Source organism: Lepus europaeus, chromosome 8, assembly GCF_033115175.1.
Source record: "Lepus europaeus isolate LE1 chromosome 8, mLepTim1.pri, whole genome shotgun sequence".
Taxonomy (NCBI): domain Eukaryota; kingdom Metazoa; phylum Chordata; class Mammalia; order Lagomorpha; family Leporidae; genus Lepus; species Lepus europaeus.
The window spans coordinates 101566321-101586597 of record NC_084834.1 but is presented as its reverse complement, the minus strand read 5'-3'; the positions used below and the strand labels follow the sequence as shown (position 1 = coordinate 101586597).

General features: G+C 49.1%; 1 protein-coding gene across 18 annotated transcripts in view; it reads left to right on the top strand.

Moving 5' to 3' along the window:
• Positions 1 to 1239: 1239 nt before the first annotated feature.
• The window catches only part of FAM47E (family with sequence similarity 47 member E), a 45932-nt gene continuing 26894 nt past the window's right edge, over positions 1240 to 20277 (top strand). For 10 of the 18 annotated variants that reach the window (XR_009866570.1, XR_009866571.1, XR_009866572.1 and 7 more), the window contains exons 1-6: positions 1240 to 1365; positions 3944 to 4229; positions 4779 to 4918; positions 11755 to 11902; positions 14574 to 14774; positions 19110 to 19288. Coding sequence is in view for 14 of the 18 variants with exons in the window: in XM_062198641.1 (XP_062054625.1) it covers positions 1349 to 1365; positions 3944 to 4229; positions 4779 to 4918; positions 11755 to 11902; positions 14574 to 14774; positions 19110 to 19288 (971 nt within the window). In the remaining 4 variants the exon portion in view is untranslated. The remainder of the gene's footprint in view (positions 1366 to 3943; positions 4230 to 4778; positions 4919 to 11754; positions 11903 to 14573; positions 14775 to 19109; positions 19289 to 20277) is intronic. The other 8 variants (XM_062198646.1, XM_062198648.1, XM_062198645.1 and 5 more) reach the window with 1 other exon arrangement.

The following is a 20277-nucleotide window of genomic DNA, read 5'->3' as shown; positions in this document are numbered from 1 at the left end:
ATGACAATATATGGTTTCTTATTAATTTGTTTAACAAACCCTCGAAATTAAGTACCAAGATGACAAGGACCAAATCTGTTTCATTCTTTCTATTTATTTATTTATTTTGACGGGCAGAGTTAGACAGTGAGAGAGAGACAGAGAGAAAGGTCTTCCTTCCGTTGGTGGAGCCGCCGGAGGAGGATTAGCCAAGTGAGCCCGGCGCCGCCATGTTTCATTCTGCACTACATCTTCAAGGCCTTGCATGGTGCATACCATCAATATTTGCTGAATGAGGACCAGCAAGTACCAGAGCAAGATGGGCGTGACCCTTACCATCTGTTTCATGGAGGAATCCCACTGCCTCAGAGTAATAAAAGCTTAAATCTGCAATCACACTGACACCAAGATAATAAAAATAACTACATAATTGGGCTACGTACAGTGATTCCCCACGCAACTTTCCCCGTTAACTGACGAATGCCACTTCCTCATTTCGCAGCAGTTCTTGAGGGCTTCTTAATTGGTTGCGCTAGTGTTGAGTAGATCCTGATCTCCTGGAATCCTCCCAATAACCCTATCGGCAGCTATTATTTCCCCACTCTCAGGCGAGGTAATTAATGAAAGTTATAAAAAGTTCAAGTCACGTGCCCAGAGGTGACAGAGCCAAGATCCATCTCAGGTGCACGGAGAGGCGGCTGAATACACGCAGGAAGGGAAGATTCTGGAACCAGTTCTGGCCAGGGCTCCTTTGATCCAATCCACATACTCAATAAATCCCCAGAGGTGACGCTAATTGATGCCCAGCGAGTTTGAAGACGACTCCAATGAAAGGGCTAGAAAAATCACCCCACCGCAACCGGCAAAATTTAATTATTGCAGGAGTCAGCAGAATGGGTTTCTGCTATTTCCTCTGGGAGCAACACTTAGATTTAGCCGGAGCAGAATACATCCTCCCGCAGCCCCGCACTTCCGCGTGCACCTGCCCGCCCGGGGGCCAGCTGGAGGGCGACGTCCCTGCTGTGAGCTGGAAGGGGCTGGAAATGGGCCGGCGACCACACAGCGCGCAGTCCTCGAGCTACGGAGCCGCCGCCAGGAAACAGCCCTTTCTTTTTGCTTCGGCGACCACTGACGCGCGGACGGGCAAACGAAGCCGGGGCCTTCGCCCTTCCCGGGCGGGCCCACGCCCCGCGGCGTGCGGGAGGCCGGCCGCGCCGCGGGGTGGCGCTGCGCCGGGGCAGACGCGCGGCGGGTCCGTCTCCCAGCGACCGGAGCGGCCGGCCGGGAACACCGACGCCCCGGGCCCGGCAGTCGCACCGCGCCGGGCGGCAGGCGGCCTCGCTGGCGTCCGTGTGTGCTGCCTGCCGGCATGAGCCGCCGGCCGGGGTGAGCCCGCGCGGGGGCGCCCGGGGCCGGCGCTTTGCGGGGGCTGGAAGCGGGGTGGGGGCTGGGGGGAAATGGGCCGGAGGGCCTGTGTCACCTGCAGCTGCACCTGCGTCGTTGGCGCCCTCGCGGCAAAGGACGCTTTGGTCCTTCGCCCTCACAGCCCTCGGGGTGCAGCTATGAAGGCCGGAGGGGACACTGACGGCCACGCAGGCCGCTGTGGGTGCCTGCTCGGCCTGGGAGCCGAGTCCCCCGCCAGGTGCCCTGGCCGCCTGGGTCCCTGTGTGGGCTGTGGGACCCCCGGGACAGGGCGGCGGGTGCCGACGGTCGCCAGGGGCACCGAGTGGCTGCTCCGGGGCGCCACGGGGTCGGTGAGAGGCATGCCTTTTATAGGGTGAGAGCACTCAGGGGAATAGTGCAGGCAGACCTGTCCCGGGCAGGGAGTGGGCGCTGTATCCGTGTCAGCAGTACGCACGCTTCCCGAACCTTTCTTACCCTCACGTGAAAACCTTGTTTGGCAATGAAGTTGCAAAATTGCCACACAAGTCCCAGATGGGCTTCCCGCAGCTGCGTGGGGTTGTACCCTGTTACATCACCAGGGCTCCTTACTTGGGGAGCTTGCGGAGTCCCTTGAGTGCAGACCTTACTTGGATTTCATTAGTTCTTGCGTGCATGTGTGTGTGTGTGTGTGTTTCGGATGTTGAGATGTGCATACATCAAGATACAAAACTGTTCCGTCACCACTCCTGTTCCTACTCCCCAACCCTCGGCTACAACACATCTGTTCCCCGTTTCTACCGTTCTCCCGAGGATGCTAATTACAATGGTTCAATATATAACATCTTGAGACTGGCTGTTTTTCACTCAGTGTAAAGTAGGTGAGCTCCATCCAAGCTGCTGTGTCTCAGCGGCCTGTTTTGTTTGTTTCCATTACTGAGTGGTGTTGGGGGCCTGGCTGGCCCATGGAACAGGCTGAAGTGGTTCAGGGGCTTTTGCCTGGTACACATATAAAGCTGCTGTGAACCTCTGTGGCCAGGTCTTTGTCAGACGTAAGTTTTCTTTAGGACACATGTCCAGCAGTACTCTCTTGCATGGTTAAAGAAGGAAGCATCTATCTGTGAAAACAGTGAACATTCAGAAAAGTGTATCAGTTTTATTTTGTGGGTCAAGCAAGGTTTTTCATGGGCGTGGTGATGTGTGAGAGCTAAGCAGAGTCGCTGAGCAGGGATGTGGAGCAGAGAACAGCTCTCCCCTTCCACTGGCTGCCTCCCTTACCCCCTGGCTTCAAGGTGAGCAGGGGGACCAGATGTCCTCTGGCTGTCGTCCAGGGTTGCTGCCCGTTCTGATGTCCCAGGAGGCTTGCACTCGCTTCTGTCACATGTTCCCCTTCGTGAGTTGTTTTGACTGCGCTTAAACAAAACTGCGGGCTCTAAGATTTAATTTTCTCAAGTGCTTGATGTTTGAGTTGCAAATGAGCAGAAAAGCGATCTGGGGATGATGTCCAATCATCCGGGCAGTTACTTGCTCATGGGTCGTGCTGAGTGGGTCATCTGTCTCCAGATCAGGCTTCCACACCTTTCTGCCAGTTAGCTGTTCAGCAGTGAGAACAATTTTTAGTTAATGCTTTTATGTCCTTTCATGGAGATTTTCATAATTTAGCTGTGTTAAGCCCTAAAGACACACACATACAGGTACACACGGCAAGCAAGAAGTTTTTGGGACCCACTAGAGATCAGGCTGGGGTCTTTTCAAAATGGTTTTGCTTCTGGGTGCAACAAGGATTAAATTTAGTGCAAAGGAAGAAGAGGTTCAGGGGGACCAACATTCTGGAATTCTCTGAGTCAGGCAGGCACAGTGATGGCTTCCATTTGCATGAGGATGCTCCTTTAAAATACAGTGGCCAGGATGCATGGCTAAGTCCTTAAAACATAGTGCTTGGCAAACAAGAGAAAGACTGTCTCCTTGAAGTAAATTAGGAATGCATGACACGAAATGACAATCCGGAAGTGTCTGGGCTGGATGGAAACAAGGCTATATTTCCAGTCCATCACCATGACTTTGCCTGTGCAAGGGAGGGAAATGAAAGCGGCCCTTGGACATAAAATACAAGAAAGAAGGGGCCAGCGCCGTGGCTCACTTGGTTAATCCTCCGCCTGCAGCGCCAGCCTCCCATATGGACGCCAGGTTCTAGTCCCAGCTGCTCCTCTTCCAGGCCAGCTCTCTGCTGTGGCCCGGGAGGGCAGTGGAGGATGGCCCAAGTGCTTGGGCCCTGCACCCACATGGGAGACCAGGAGAAGCACCTGGCTCCTGGCTTTGGATTGGCGCAGCACCGGCTGTGGCAGCCATTTGGGAAGTGAACCAAAGGAGGGAGGACCTTTCTCTCCGTCTCTCTCTCTCTCTAACTCTACCTGTCAACTAAAAAAAAAAAATACAAGAAAGAAAACAAGAGTGGGCCTGGCCCAACGGGGATGCTGTGGTGTGAACTGGGATTGAGGAGGACTCAATTCTCCCCCTGCCAGTCCCCCTGACAGCCTGGCCAGGCCTGCGGTGTGCATGACCCGGCACCTTGTCTTCCTTCCAGGTGCTCAGCAAAGCCCAGGGCCCAGCGGGGGGCCCCAGCCTCCCTGACCAGCCAGAGCTGGGTCTTTGCAAGAAGCAGGCGGGACAACGTGGGGCAAGGCTGCCCACAGGCCGGAGGTCGGCTCACCCGCGGCCCCTCAGGGAGCTGTCTGCCTCGGATTCATTGCATGGCGCCCAGGCCAGTCCGACCCCAGGGAGAGCCTGGGCCGCCCAGGGTGGTGGAAGCCCGCCGGGCCCCACACCCGCTGGCTCTCTACGAGAATCTCGGAGGCGCCATGCCTGCGGAGGTGATCTGTCCCAGGGCTTGTGGGCGGGCCTCCCCTGGGACCCTGAAAATCGTTCTCTCTGGCTGCCTAGGGAGGGCCTGGGAGAGGGCAAGGAGGGGCAGAGGGGGGCTCCCCGGGGCGAGGGCCTCACGGGGGCTCAGAGCAGCCTTCCTCTCTCTGCCCCAGGAGACACGCACCCTTGTGTTTCCTCCAGTGGCGCGGTCTGGCCCACACCCCGCACTTTAGACTCCAGTCACCCCCTCTCCCACTTTGCTCCAGCTACTGTGACCTTCTGCTCTTCCGAGGGCCTGACAAGCCTGTCTAATCCGGGTCTCTGTTCTTGTGCCTGACCACCTGCACCGGTGTGCCTGGGCTCCCTCCGCTTCTTCCTGGAGCTCTGTCCTCAGCTGTCTCCTTCCCTGTCACTTGTCACGCTCTGGTTTCTCAGAACTTAACCCCCTCCACACCGCCACCCCACTGGGTGTCAGACGTCCAACACCCAGACTGTCTCTTGGGGCACAAACCACATCCAAACCAGAGCACCCTCGGAGAGCAGCTTGCTGTCTGTAGCTCCTATTAAAGGTGCTGCACGTGCTGGATCCGGACCGGAAGCTGGAAGACACATGGGCTTATTGTGAGGACGCTGGCAAGAGGGCGGAGGAACCCACGAAGCTTTTAACAAAACGGTCCACCAAAGTCCCGCCGGGGCGGTGAGTATCCTTCTCTTACCCCCTCACGCGGGCTGAAACATTCCAGCCTCACGTTCTGGAAGTTTCCCATGTTTAGAATCATTCTAAAGAGTCAAAAATGACTAAGTTCCCGAGGAGGGGTGGGTGGAGTCCTGGGTTGGGCGCTGACCTCTGAACTGGATGTGATACATGTAGCAGTGGTGCACACGCAGGTGCCATGGGACTCTTTGACAAGGTGAGATTTGCCTAAAGCGGCTCTTTGAGTTACCTATCGCGGAAGTTTTTTGATTCAAAGTGGTTGAGACTACTGCTTGGTTGGATTTTTAAAAGAAAGGAAGACTGGAAGGTTAACACAGGGGCCTGGAGATCATGACAGGTTGCACTGCCTAGCGGAAACCTTGGGCTTTATGCTGAAGCCTCGCTGTGTAGTCACTTGCTAGTCCCTGAATTGTGAGAATGAGTCCACTGCTTGAAGTTCCCACTCCTCTGGCCTACATCGCAGCACTGATCGCTCTTCCCAAAGCACTGAGCTGAATGGGAACATCTGTCTTTCAGTTACACTCTAGTTCCCCCAACAGACGTCGTACCTCAGTACAAGTACACCTGACTAGCTTTGAGGTGCCCATTCGACTCTGGAAATCCAGTGATCTCCCTGGGGGTGCTGAAAAGTAGAATACACCAGGCAGCAACCCATCCATCCGCGGCACCCAGGATGCATGCAGGAGCGTGCCCTGTAATTGGTGTGCTTGGCAGGGGCTGTGGAGAGCTTTGCTAGTCACGTGGGTTACCTACAAGGAGGTGGGTTAGGGGAGACTCCACTGTGTTAAATCCTGTGTTCACTGGGGTGAGACACAAGCAGCTCTCTCATTGTGATGCCTCCGGCCCTTTAGTCTACTCCCTGGGAAGTGTGGGCACAGTAACTGGGCACACTCACGTCGCTTCTGGCCTTCTTCCCCTGGAGAGCAAGAAGGCCCCATGGGAAGCCTACATTCTCCTTGCTTCTCCGTGCTAGGGAGGGCATCTACCCTGGCCCTGGGCTTTGCCACTTGGGTTATTTATTAAGTTGCTCAGAACCTGGGTGTTTTGGGGCTGGCACTGTGGCGTAGTGGGTAAAGCTGCTGCCTGTGATGCCGGCATTATATATGGGCACCAGTTCGAGTCCTGACTGCTCCACCTCCAATCCAGCTCACTGTTCATATGCCTGGGAAGGCAGTGGAAGATGGCCCAAGTCCTTGGGCCCCTGTACCCACGTGGGAGACCCAGATGGAGTTCCCTGCTCCTGACTTAAGCCTGGCCTAGCCCTGGCTGTTGTGGGCATTTGGGCAATGAACCAGGACATGAAAGATCTGTCTGTCTCTTCTGAATTATATACAAATAAAACTATATTTTTAAAAGGGGGAGAAGGTAAAAATACAGCTGGAATTCACAATATTAGTGTTAATAAATTATCACTTCACCAGATACGGGTGTGTTTTTGCAGTGGTGAGTTTTTCTGTCAGCACATGCGTGAGCACATTTGCCGTGGCTTCTGTGACATTCTGACACAGACTTGGTGGCGGAAAACAGCAGAAATCTATGTTCTCCAAGTTGTGGAGGCCAAGAGTGTGTGACCAGTGTCCCTGTGCTGGGACCGCAGCAGGCAGGGCCTTGCTCTCTCCACAGGCCCTGGCAGGAGCTATTCCTGGCTGTTTCCAGCTGCTGGGAGCTCCAGACATCACTGACGGGTGGCCACCTAACCCACTCTTGCAGGCCAGAGTCCACACGCCTCTGCTTTGCCTTCTTCTTCCTGTGATCCAATCTTCCTCTTCCTCTCTCTTCCAAGGACACGTGTGATGGCTTTCAAGGCGCACCCAGACAATCCAGGGCACTCCCCAAATCTGAGTTCCATGACTTTGTCACTCCTGCAAAGACTCTGGTCTCATGCATTGGCACCTGACCTGCTCGGGGCCATTGTCCGAGGACCACAGCATGAGGAGCGTCCCCTGCCTTGAAAATAGCGCCCTTTGCCACAGCCTCTGCTTCCCTGGAGGAGGCGCCCACACTCACCGCCTCCTCCTGTCGTCTCTGCAGCTCCCAGCAGTCGGCTTTCCTCTCCTGGCTTCCACTGAACCTGTCCTGGGCCCAGGTCGCCTCCACCCTTTGTTCCCAGGGACCACCACCCTTGATGTGTCAGTAGCAAGCGACACAACTGATGGTGTCCTCTTTCATGTAACACTTTCTCCTTTTGGCTTCTAGAACATTCTTCCTTCTTGGTTCTCATGGCCCTCGCTTAGTCCCCTTTGACTGGTCCCTCTTCGCCTTCCTTTACCCGTGAAGTGCTTCTGTCTCTGACATCTTCTTTTCCGTACGTGTGCTCACAGCCGAGTGACCTCATCCAGTCCATTTCTAAGTGGGTAGTCCAGTTTTGCCCTTGGCTGTGTAATTGGCATCTCAGGCTAGGCAAGTCTGAAACTGAACTCTTGATTTCTCTCCCAAGCCTCTTCCTCCTTCTGGCTTTCCTGGCTCAGTAAATAACAACCCCATTCTTCCAGTTGCTTCTAGAGCAAGTTACGCTCTGTCCATGAATTGTAATGAGTTTACTTTTGAAACACATCCAGAATCTTACCTTCTCCACCACTGTCAGCTCTTCCAAGATACAATTATCTCTTTCCTGGGTTATTGTAATAGCTGCCTAACTGGTCTCACGGCCTCCAGCTGTGATGCCCCACCCCCTACCTCCACACCCATTTGTCACATAGGAGATAAAACTATCTGTCCTTCCTTCTTTTCCCCCTCCTTCTTTCTTTCCTTCCTTCCTTCCTTCCTTCCTTCCTTCCTTCCTTCCATTATTGAGAGAGAGAGAGAGAGAGAGAGGTTTCCCATCCACTGGTTGTCCCCAAATGTCCTGGCAGCCAGGGCTGGGCCAGGCTGAAGCCAGGAGGCAGGAGCTCCATTCAGGTCTCCTGTACGGGTGGCAGAGGCATTTGGGCCATCATCTGCTTCCTCCCAGGTGCATTAGCAGGAATGCTGGATTGGAAATGCAGAGTAGCCAGGACTCACACCAGGCACCCTGATGTGGGACATGGGTGTCCCAAGTGGCAGCTTAACCTGCCTGTCTGAAGAACTTCACGGGTAAAGGAAGGTAAAGAGAGACCAGTGAAAGAAGACTAAGCAGAGCTTCATGAAACAAGAGAAAACGAAGAATGTTCTAGAAGCCAAAATGACCCTTTACAAAGCTTAAGTCAGAATCAGCCCCATGCCAGAAATTCTCTAATTGCTTCCTTTCTTAGAGGAAGTTCCAAAGTCCTTATGACTGCCTGTGAGGTCTCCTACGCTCAGGTCCCTGTTACCACTCTTGCCTCATCCTCTTTCACTTAGTCACTCTGCAGACGCTGGCCTCTGAGTTGTTCCCCGAGCATGCATCCCCGAGCATGCTCAGCACGCTCCAGTTTCAGGGCCTTTGCACATGCTGTTCTGTTCCGCCTAATAGCTGCATGGTGTTGTATCTATATGGCTTGGTCCCCTTCTTCTTGGGTCTCTCTCAGATACCACTGTAGTATAGAGACATTTCTTCTTTGTAAATAAAATGGCCCCTGCCACCACTCTTCATCTCTCCTGTCCTGTTTGGTTTTTTATGTCATTTATAATCAATCACGTGCCCTATGTTTATTTACCTCTTTTTTTTTTTTTAAAGATTTATTTATTTGAGAGGTAGTTACAGACAGAGAGAGGGAGAGACAGGCAGAAATCTTCCATTTGCTGGCTCACTCCCCAAGTGGCCACAATGGCTGGAGCTGGGCTGATCCAAAACCAGGAGCCAGGAGCTTCCTCTGGGTCTCCCATGTGGGTGCAGGGGCCCAAGCACTTGGGCCATCTTCTGCTGCTTTTCCAGGCACCTTGGCAGGGAGCCGAATTGGAAGTGGAGCAGCCAGGACTCCAATGAGATGCCAGCACTGCAGGCAGCGGTTTGCCCCACTGCACCACAGCGCTGGCCTCTGTTTACCTCTTCTGGATCTGTTTCTCCTACTCACTTGCTATGAGGACAGAGACTTGGCTTTATTTACAGCTGAATCCTAATGCCTGGTGCCTGGCACATTATTGGTACTTAATACATATTTGTCAAATGAATTGGTGGATAAATTATACATGGGTACTATGAATGAAAGGTAAGTTCAGGGAGCAGCAGCTGGTGGGAATGCTCCCCTAGGGAAGGGGATGTTGAGATGTGAAGGGGGTGAGGAAATGTTGAAAACATTGGAGTCAGGTAGAACAGTATGTGCAAGGGTCCTGTGGCCAGGAGTAGCCTGATGAATTCGTGGAACAGAAAGAAGGCCACTATGGCTGGAACTCAGAGTGAGGGAGGGTTGTAGTCTCAGGAGAACCCAGACAGGCAGGCAAGGACCAGGCCACGAAGAGCCTTGGAGGCTGTGTTAACATTCAAGTGTTTATTGCAGGAGTAGCAGCATGAAGCTCCCGAATACAAAAACACATACATGAATGCCCATGGCAGCATTATCCCTAAGGGACAAAAAAGTGGCAGTGACTCAGATAACCATCAGCTGGTGTTTGGGTAAACACGATACTTAGCCTACCATGAAATAAGCAACTGATACTCGCTATGACATGAGGAGCCTTGAAAGCACAGGGCTGAGTGAAAGACCAGGCACAAAAGGCCACCTGCTGTGTGGTTCCGTTCAGAGGAAGTGTCCAGGCTAAGCCCACCCACAGCAACAGGAAGTAGATTTGTAGTTGTCAGGGGAGGGCGAAGTGGAAATGGAGAATGACTGCTGATACTTCTGCGGGGTGTTTTTTTTTTTTTTTTTGGGGGGGGGGGAAGAAGGTAATGAAAATGTTCCAGAATTAGAGAGCGATCATTGTTGTATACCTTTGTGAATATATAAGCTGACTCATACACTTCTGGACTAGTAATTGTTTTGGTATTTTTTAAAGATTTTTTAAAATTCATTTGAAAGGCAGAGTTATAGAGAGAGGAGGCAAGACACACACACACACACACAGATCTTCCATCTGCTGGTTCAGTCCCCAAATGGCTGCAATGGCCGGGGCTGATCTGATCTGATCCAAAGCCAGGAGCCAGGAGCTTCTTCTGGGTCTCCCACATGGGTGTGGGGCCCAAGCACTTGGGCCATCTTCTGCTGCTTTCCCAGGCACATTAGCAAGGAGCTGGATTGGAAGTGGAGCAGCCAGTTCTCAAACCTATGTCCACGTGGGATGCTGGTGTTGCAGGCAGAGGCTTAACCTGTTACACCATAATGCTGGCTCTTGAAATATAAATTTTATGACTGTAGTAGTACACGATCTTTATCTTAATTTAACTACTGTTTCAGATGGCCACATCCTATATCAGAGTTCTGGTTTGAGTCCTAGCTACTCGGTTTCCAGTTTGGTTTCCTGGTAATACGCACCCTGGAAGATAGCATATCATGGCCCAAATACTTGGTCCCTGCCACCTACATGGGAGACCTGGATGAGTTCCAGGCACGGGACTATGGCCAGACCCAGCCCTGGGTATTGTGGGCATTTGGGGAGTGAACCAGGAGATGGAAGATCTTTCTCTGCTGGTCTTTCTGTCTGTCTCTCTGCATTTCAAATAAAATTAAAAAAAAAATTAAATGTGTTTTAATGGAGGCCAGTGCTGTGGTGCAGTGGGTTAAGCCGCCATCTGCAGTGCTGGCATCCCATATGGGTGGCGGTTTCAGTCCCAGTTGCTTTACTTCCAATCCAGCTTCTCTGCTATGGCCTGGGAAAGCAGCAGAAAATGGCCTCAGTGCTTGGGGCCCTGCACCCATGTGGGAGACCTGGAAGAAGCTCCTGGCTCCTGGCTGTGGCCCAGCCCTACTATTGTGGCCAACTGGGGAGTGAACTAGCAGATGGAAGATCTCTCTCCTCTCTCTGTCTCTGCCTGTCTCACTGTGACTCTGACTTTCAAATAAGTAAATATTTTTAAAAAGTATTTTAATTTTAAAAAATTGTGTGATGCTTTGGTAAACTTTACACTTGATCTTAGCCAAAAGGCTGAGAAGCGATGTTTTGGTAAACTTTAAACACAGTAATTTGGGTTTTTACCTGGTATAATTTTAATAAGTGATACTTGGAATTTTAAATAGCAACTTATAATGGTTAAATGCTATCTAAGTTTGTTATAATTAATCATAATACATTGTCTTGTGATGTTGATATTGATAATAGGAATGTGATCTTTGAAAAATCAAAATGCAATTCCTCAGAGCTTACAAGAGACTATTAGAAATTCCTTCTTTTTAAAAAAGATTTATTTATTTGAAAGGCAGCATTACAGAGAGAGAGAGGGAGGGAGGCAGGGAGGGAGGAAGAGAGAGAGAGATATATATCTTCCATCCACTGGTTCACTCCCCAAATGGTCACAATGGCCTGGCAGTGGGGTTGATCTAAGCCAGGAGCCAGGAGCTTCTTCCAGGTCTCCCATTTGGGTGCAGGGGCCAAAGCGCTTGGGCCATTGTCTACTCCTTTCCCAGGCCATTAGCAGAGCTGGATTGGAAGAGGAGCAGCCGGGACTAGAACTGGCACCCATATGGGATGTCAGTGCCACAAGCAGAGGATTAACCTACTGCGCTATGGTGCTGGCCCCAACTTTGGCCATTTTCTAATGCCTCCCAGGTGCATTAGCAGGGGGCTGGATTGGAAGTGGAGCAGCTGGGACTTGAACTAGCCCTCTTACAGGACGCTGGCACTGCAGGCAGTGGCTTAATCCTCTATGCCACAATGCCGGCCCAGAACCATTTACTTTTTGATCTCCTTTCCCCGACAATGCTGGTTGAAATCCCCTTGGATTCACTGTCCCTCATATGGTCATGCATGGATAATCTTGTTATCTCTAGTCCCAAGGAGACACCCGTGTCACATTCAGGCCAGTGGCTCTATGAAGAAAAAGCTAGTGAAATGGATTTGCTCCACGCCGATGGTGCTCTTCTTCAGGACAATGCCTGCAAAGGAGTCAGTGACTTCTGCAGCTGGCTTGCTGCTATGGTAAGTTAGCTGCAATTCCTGGCCCTACGTTTTTTAAAGACTCATTTATTTATTTGAATGGCAGAGTGACAGAGAGGAAGGGAGAGTGGGAGGGAGGAAGGGAGGGAGGAAGGGAGGGAGGAAGGGAGGGAAGGAGAGAGAGAGAGAGAGAGAGAGAATATCTTCCATCCAGTGGTAGCATGGGACGCCATCTGGATCTCCCATAGGGGTTTCAGAGGTCCAAGCACTCAGGCCATCTTCTGCTGCCTCCCAGGCACATTAGCAGGGAGCTGGATTGGAAGTGGAGCAGCTGGAACTCAAACCGACCCTCATATGGGATGCCGGCATTGCAGATGGCGGCCTAACCTCCTGAACCAAAATGCCAGCCCCTTGAACTACTTTTAAAAGTCATGCTCAGGGTTGCTCTTATTAAAAGTGGTGTTGGGATGGACATTTGGCCAGGTGGTTAAGCCGCTGCTTGGGACACCTGTGTCCTGTATTGAAATGCCGTCTTCAAGTCCCAGCTCCACTTCCAATTCCAGCTCCCTGCTAATAAGCACCCCAGGAGGCAGCAGGTGATGGCTCGTGTACCTTGGGTTTCTGCCACCCATGTGGGAGACCCAGATTGAGTTCTTCACTATTGGGTCATCTGGGGAGTGAACCATGCATGCAAAGTCTCTTACTGTGTCTCTTGTCTCTGCCTTTCAAATAAATAAAAACAGAAAAGGTTAAAAAGTTGAAAAAAAAGTAGTATTTGAATGAAAGCTAAGTCAAATCATCTAAGACATTTCTACAGAAATGTCTCTTGGTAGATGAAATTTCGGGAAAGTTATCAAGCTTGCAGTTAATATGAATTTATGTCTCTAATCATTGCTGTTATTTCAGATTTTTATTTTCCCTGTCAGTGTTAGGAATTTCTTGTCTCTCTATCCTTTCCTCCTTCTTCAAATTGCTTTTTCTGTCACATTCTTCTAGAAGGACTCAGGAAGCTATCCCTGACCATAACCTTCACAAATTGTTCTGACTTGAAGGGATGTTTGACCCAACTGTCAAGGTTGCTCTCCTTCCAGAAGTCTGCTTTGTTACCTGTCCCTGTTCCAGAGGCTTTGTGGATGTCTAGATTCCTGATAGTCGTCCTGATTTAAGACTCTCTAGGGTTTGCATTCCCAGAACCCCATTTTTTTAATGTTTTAGTCAATATGTTATTTAGTACTGTTTAGTTACGAAGTTACTGGAGTATAATCCAGACTGGTTTAAGAGGGAAGAAAGAGTCATCCAGAAATCCGAGGGGCTTCAGGCACAGCCGAATCCAGGTGCTAGAAGCTTTTTGGGTATTGTCCCTGTCTTTTTGCCTACATTCCTCTCTCTGTCTTCATTTTTCGGCAATCCTGCTCCAAGAGATGCCAAAAATAAACACTAAATTTTCAATCTTGTATCCTTTCAGCATGAAACTTAGTGGGAAGAGTACAACTCTTTTCCAAAGGGAAAAGTCCAGGGCTTACTCTCATTGAACTAATGTGGGTCCCATGTCTGTGCCTGAATTAACACCACGATTAAGGAGATGGAGTATGCTCACTGGCCAGGCCAGGTCACCTGTGGAACCTTACAGCCCAGAGGTGGGGGTGTGCAGGAACGGACTGATGGAGAGGGAGGTAGGAGGCGTCTGCTGGACTGGGCAGGTGGGGCCCTCTATACCTGGTGTCTAAGCCACTGCTCGTTTATTGCATTGGTTGCTTCCTGATTCCCTTCCATTTCTCCCATTCCTATGTGGGAGCCTCCTCCTCCATCTAGGCAGGAACTATAAGGAAGTGGGTCACTAACTTAGCTGCCCTATAAGTGGCCTTATTTTCAGTCCCCCATGACCCAGGTGTCGTCTCCATCTCAATTCTACAGCCTAGGTCCCTATCACACCACCCTGTGATACTTTCTTCGCAGCACTAGCTTATACTTTTCCTCCTGTGCTATTGATTTGTTTCTTTACCTCATTCATTCTGCTGGCACCGTTTCTGCTTCATTATGAGTTCAGCTTGGGTTTGCCTCTCCTTGGCCCCTTATGCCTTGACTCTCCTTCATGACTCCTCTCTGTAAGTCTCACTCCGGCTTCAGCCTCAGCTGCAAATGGCCTCATTCTCTTTGTGTTTTCCAGTTTCTGTTTTCCAAACTCGGCGTCCGTTGAGTCTAATTTATCTTTTACTGTTAAGCTGGATCACAGGCCAACTGCCAGCCTACGGAGTGGCTGCTGTTGACGTGTCCATCTGTACTCCCACCCGCTGTGGCTGGGGGAGGAAGTGGAGTTGCCACACATGGTCTCTCATGACCAGGGCAGCTTCCCTTACAGGGCTGTGGGCAGAACGATGGCGGACACGTCCAGACATGTCAGGAATCACCTCTAGGGATGCCGTTGCTGTAAAGTGCTGGGGAAGTTTGTTTTTGAGCCAACAGACTGAATTTCCTCAGCCCCTTTATTTCCCACAGGGACTCACTCTTGCAAGTCCTAACCCGTCTTTCAATGTACGAACAAATCCCGGTGGACCCCAAATCTTTCTTGCCCCCAAGGATGCTGACCAAGCATTTTCTACCTTTCCTCCAAACTACCCAATCCAACACCGGTCAGAACCTCCCACTGATTAAAGAGGAAACCAAGGAGCATTTCACCGGTTGTCCTTGGTTCATGGGTTTGGCATTCTTCCAGGGACATCTGAACATCGATGAAGGGTTCATCCTGAAACAGTTCGACGTTGACATTCGAAACAGGCTGAGCTGTGACGTGCTGCGTGTGATGAGGCCCAACCAGGTCCCCCTGGAGCTGTGCTGTAGGGTGGGGCTCAGTAAGCTACAGGAGCCGGGATTTTTCCAGGAACTGGACCAGAAGAGGAAACCCCATAAGGCCCAGGTGATTATAGAAGGGGAATTAGATTGTCAAAGAAAATTAAATTGCAGTAAAGTCTTCAACGTCCTTGAATTCTGATGTCAGGGAGTGCTGGCTTTTAAAGTACAATTCTCAAGTTTTTTTCATTTATTAAATGAATATTTAATACATTTACCAAAGTCACTTATCCATCAAGTCATGTCATTCAGCATTATTATTAGTATCAGAATAGTCACTTTTCAGAAACCACCTTTGTGTGTGTTTCTCATGTTGAAATTCTAACCACTAGTGGAAATATACATGAATGTTTATTATTCATGAACAAGAGGAAAATTAATGATTTGGTACAGTTCATGATTGTAAATGCTGCTGATTTTACATCCAAAGAATTCTTGAGATTTTACTGGTCTTTTTGACCATAAGCCAGTGTTGTTGACCACATGCTTGCCTGATTGTTAAGAAATTGCTGTTTCCTCGGCACCAGGTTGCTGTGGTGATGGCACAACAAGGGGACAGAGAGGAGAAATAGCGTGCTGTGTCCCAAAGGGAAGTAGCGTGGGTCCCCAGAGTACTTTCTAATTATTCTGCCTGCTGTGCCTCTGTAAATACATGCTTGTGCACACACAGTCAAATTGTGCCAATCAATACCAGACTTTAGAACCTAAGTCAGGGGCAGAAAGGGGAATTCCTTTCCCTGAGAGTCAAAAACAACACACGATCTCTAATCACCCTCTGCCATTTACACACCGTCTTTGACATTGTATTTCTGATATTTTAGACATAGTGACTTTTGTCCTCTACAACTAAACCCAGTTGACTGATCTGGGTTGATATGCATTGTGCTTTCATTCCCGACTCTTGTACAAGGTTTGTGAAACTATGCCTCCCACCACTAACATCCGTTTTCCTCTCAAATTCCTAAAGGGTGAAATACAAGATGATACTAGACAGGCAAATTACGCCCATGGTCCCTAAGGCCTGTACCCCTGCTTGTCCTGAATCTCAGCTGAATGACACTGCTCAATTCTCTGGACTTAGAAATCATTGCACAAATGCTGGTTTGTGAACCATGGTGGTTATTGCCAAACCTGGCGAGCTTTTGGTTGGCAAACGATGGAGAGTCACCACACAGAAGGTCAAACCGTAGCTCTTCATGTTGTGCTTCCTGAGCATGCTTCCAGTGTGGATTTGCTAGGGAGGAAGTCTTCCAGCCTCTGTGTGTCTGGACTCTCCTTATTCTGTCTTCATTGTAAGCAGGTATTTGGGGATTTTGAATTCTGAGTTCCTCTTTTGCTTTTTTTTTTTTTTTTTTCCTGTACTTTAAGGTTGTCCTCCACAGTCTTCTTGGTTGCATGTTTCTGATGAGGTATCTTAGGTCATTACTAACTTTGTTTCTATGGATCTGCTTTTCTGCTTGGCTGATTTAAGATTTTCTCTTTGCCACTGATTTTGAGCAGCTTGATTGTAATACGCTTTTGTGTATATTTCTTCATGTTTCTTATGCTTGGGGTTTGTTGAGCCAGTTCAATCTGTAGGCTTATAGTTTTCACCACACTTGGGAACATTTTGACCATAATTTCTTCAAAAATTTATTTTGTCTTTCAACCCCTTCCCAGGACTCAAATTGCAATGTAATTAGGCTGCTTGAAACTATATTAAAATTCATAGCTGCTGTTTAATTTTTATTCTCTTCTATTTCTGCCTTTCAGTTCTCTAATCTTTTTTTCTGTACTGTTTTGTCTGCTGTTAACCCCTCCAATGTATGCTTTAATCTCATACATCATAATTTTCATCTCTGGAAGTTTGATGTAAGTCTGTGTTCCATGTCTCTACTTAATCTATTGAACATATGGAACATACTTATTATAACTGTTCTGATGCCTTGTCTGATAATGCTAACATCTGTATCTGCTCTTTGTGAGTTTCTATTAATTGATTTATCTCATTGTTACAGATCATTGCCTGCACATATGCGTGTCTGATGATCTTTGAGTGGATGTTAGGCATTGTGAATTTTACCTTGCTCGGTGTTGTGTATTTTCATATTCTTGTAACTTTTCTTGAAATTAGTTCTAGGATGCAATCAAGTTATTTGGAAAAGTTTGATCCTTTTGGGTCTTTCTCTTTAGACTTGTTGGGAAGGACTACAGCAATGTTCAGCCTAGGACCAATTATTCCCTGACATTGTAGTAAGACCCTCTGTGTATTCTTCTCATTGTCTTGTGCATATTTAGGTATTCCAGGAGGAAGAAGGCACTGTTCCTGGTCCCCTGTGTGTCCCAAGGCACTTTTCCCTCTAATCCTTTGGCTTGTTCTTTCTCTGACCTTGAACAGTTTCCTTTCCTCCCCACACAGAGCTGACCCTCTGTAACCCTGGGGAGTCCTCCCTGAGCAGTTGTCTCCCCTCTGTTACTCTGGGCCGCAAACTCAGCTGCCTTGGTCTCCCTGGACTCTTAGTTCTGTCCTCTGAGCTCAGAGTCCATGGGCTCCTCCTCCCCGAGTGTGACCTGGAAACTCAGGGCAATGAGCTGGGGGCACTTAGGGAGCAAATCAACAGAAATGGAAGACTCCTTCACGTTTAAGGAGCTTACAGCCTAGTGGAGCCAACAAGTGAATAGTTAACCATAATAAAATGATGTCACATGTAGAGAACCTGGCAAGAAAGAATCACTTCTACGAAGCATAGGTGGGAGCAGTTAAGTATAGCCATCACAGAAGAAGTTACGTTTGTACTGAGTCTTAAAAGATTACTGGGTACCCCAGGAAATGACTTATTCCAGAACTCGACTTTCTTGGTGTGGTGGTGTAGATTCTGTTCCTCCTCCCTGCTGCCTTCCTCTCTCTTTCCTCGCTTCCTTTAATACAGTGATTCTCCACCGAGAGTGGTTTTTCTCCCTCTCTCACACCCGAGGGAGATTGGGCAATGTCTGGTGATGACATGCTTGGTGGTCACGTCTTGAGGATGCTACACACATCCAGGGACGAGAGGCCAGGAATGCTGCCAGACATTCTACAATGCATGGGAAAGCCGCCTCCCTGCCCCAACAAAGCATTACTAGTCCCAAATATCAATGGTGCCAAAGTTAAGAAGCTTGAGTTTAATTTAGGAAATAATTGTTGAGTGCCTATTATGTGCTAAGAATTGTTCTAGATGCAGGGAGATGTAGCCAGGAAAAAAAATCTCTAAAGCTAACAGTTTAAAGAATGAAAAGAAAGAAAAAATATAGCATGTCAAATGGTGATAAGTGATGCTCAGAAAGTGAGGTAGGGCAGGAAGACAAGGAGTATTTGTCTTTTACACTGGATGGTCAGGGAAGATAGCACTGAGAAGATGACATGAAATAGGTAAGGGATTGAGGCCTGTGGGTGTCCAGGGGAAGAGCATTACAGTAGAGGGAACAGTGAGTGCAAAGGCACTGGGGCAGATGTGTGGCAGGTGTGCTCTAGAAATGGCAGGTAGGTCAGAGTGCTTGGAATGGCAATACTACAAGGCTGAACTCAGGTCTGGGAGGAAGCTCTCCCTGACTGCTCTGTCCCATTTTCTCTGTGGTAGTCAGGCATATGTGGCTTGACTCTGAATGCCCCACACATTCCACTACCTAATTTAAGTGCGAGCAAGAGGAGAAAGGGGCAGAATCCTGTGGTTTCATGTTTCTTTGTCTCACCCAAGGGTTAGATCTCCTTTTGTGATGAGACTACGCTTGGATGGTGCATCCGGCTCTGAACCAACAAAAGGTTCTCTTTACGTCTTTGATTCACTACTGAGGAAGGGGAGAAAGAAAGGAATGGGGTCTATTTTTCCTCCTCGTTCTATCTGCCAATTAAAGAGACAGAGGTTGATGGTAGATAGCAGTGTAGTAAAAAATGGTGTAGCATTTATGAGGCTGGGCATAGTGCCAGGCCCTTACTAAGTCAAATGATTTACTATTTTGGTTTATTGTTATGGCCATTACCCTTGGGCCACATATGTAATTTTTACATCAGTTCTAGTTACGTTCCATAATCTTCTCCTTCAGTCTTCTTAACAGCACTATTGTTATCTCCGTTGCACAAATGAAGAATTTAAGCAGCCTGGCCATGGGCTCACAACTATGAAGGAAGTGGGGAAAGGCTGGATGTGAACCCAGGTCTGTCTGAATCCAAAGGCCATGTTCCTAACCACTATGCTATCTTGTCAACCATGAACTTTTCATCTTTTCTTTGTAAAACCAAAGTATGATGAAACACCATAAAATATTTTGGCGAGAACCAATCATGAACTTACAGTAATGATACTGCTTTCTCTCAAAAGCTAAACCTTAGATTTACTGAAATCACAAACAAAACCAATGATGTTGGGAACTGTGTTACTTTCTATAGAATCCGCATAAACCAAAGTGGGTGAAGATGAGGTATGGGGCATGGTATCTGAACACCAAGCTGTGGAGAAAGCAAAGAGCAGATGAACCTTTGGTTGACCCCGAGGTCTTACGCCAAGCCCAAGATGAGAGTTCCAGAAGGAAGCTGCGGGAGCAGGTGTGTGTATGTGCTGAGATCATGTGAGTTCTGGATGATCCCCGTACAACTTCCAGCGCACACTGAAGCCACAGGTAGTACAGAGGCTCCTCGAGGCCAGTGATGGGAAAGCCAAGTCATAGGAAATCTCTTGGCTTCATGTCTCTACACGGGGTGACGGTACTCCTACCATTCCTGGAACCATGGATCCCATGGGCGATTGTTCAAAGACCAGGGTGGCCAGATGTGATGTCCTGGGTCCTCCTTGATGTTGCCTATCAGCAATGGATCAATGTCAATTAATTCAAAATTGCAATCAGGAAATTTCCTTTATGCAGTTCATCACAGTTTCAGGATCTGTTGGAGGAAAGGGCCAAAGGTTAAGCCCTGTGGATATTGTAAAGCAACAGACACCCACACACAATAGGGGTGTACTTTAGTTGTACCGTGGTTATACTCTGAGTCCGCCTATGTCTTTTTTTTTTTTTTTTTTTTTTGACAGGCAGAGTGGACAGTGAGAGAGAGAGACAGAGAGAAAGGTCTTCCTTTTTGCCGTTGGTTCACCCTCCAATAGCTGCCGTGGCCGGTGCACTGCGGCTGGCGCACCGCGCAGATCCAAAGCCAGGAGCCAGGTGCTTCTCCTGGTCTCCCATGGGGTGCAGGGCCCAAGGACTTGGGCCATCCTCCACTGCCTTCCCGGGCCATAGCAGAGAGCTGGCCTGGAAGAGGGGCGACCGGGACAGAATCCGGCACCCGACCGGGACTAGAACCCGGGGTGCCGGCACCGCAAGGTGGAGGATTAGCCTATTGAGTCACGGTGCCGGCCCACCTATGTCTTGTATGCAAATATCCATGGAAAGCAGATACTCATCATAGTCCCAGAAACTTGGCAATGTCAGTGCAACACTTAGGGCCTCTGAGGGGGGTCTTTGTGAACTTTTTATTTTCAACAGACCCTGAAATTCTCTCAGATGACAGATGTGAAAACACCTTGAAAAAGTAAAATAGTGTACAAATTCAACTTATCATTTGC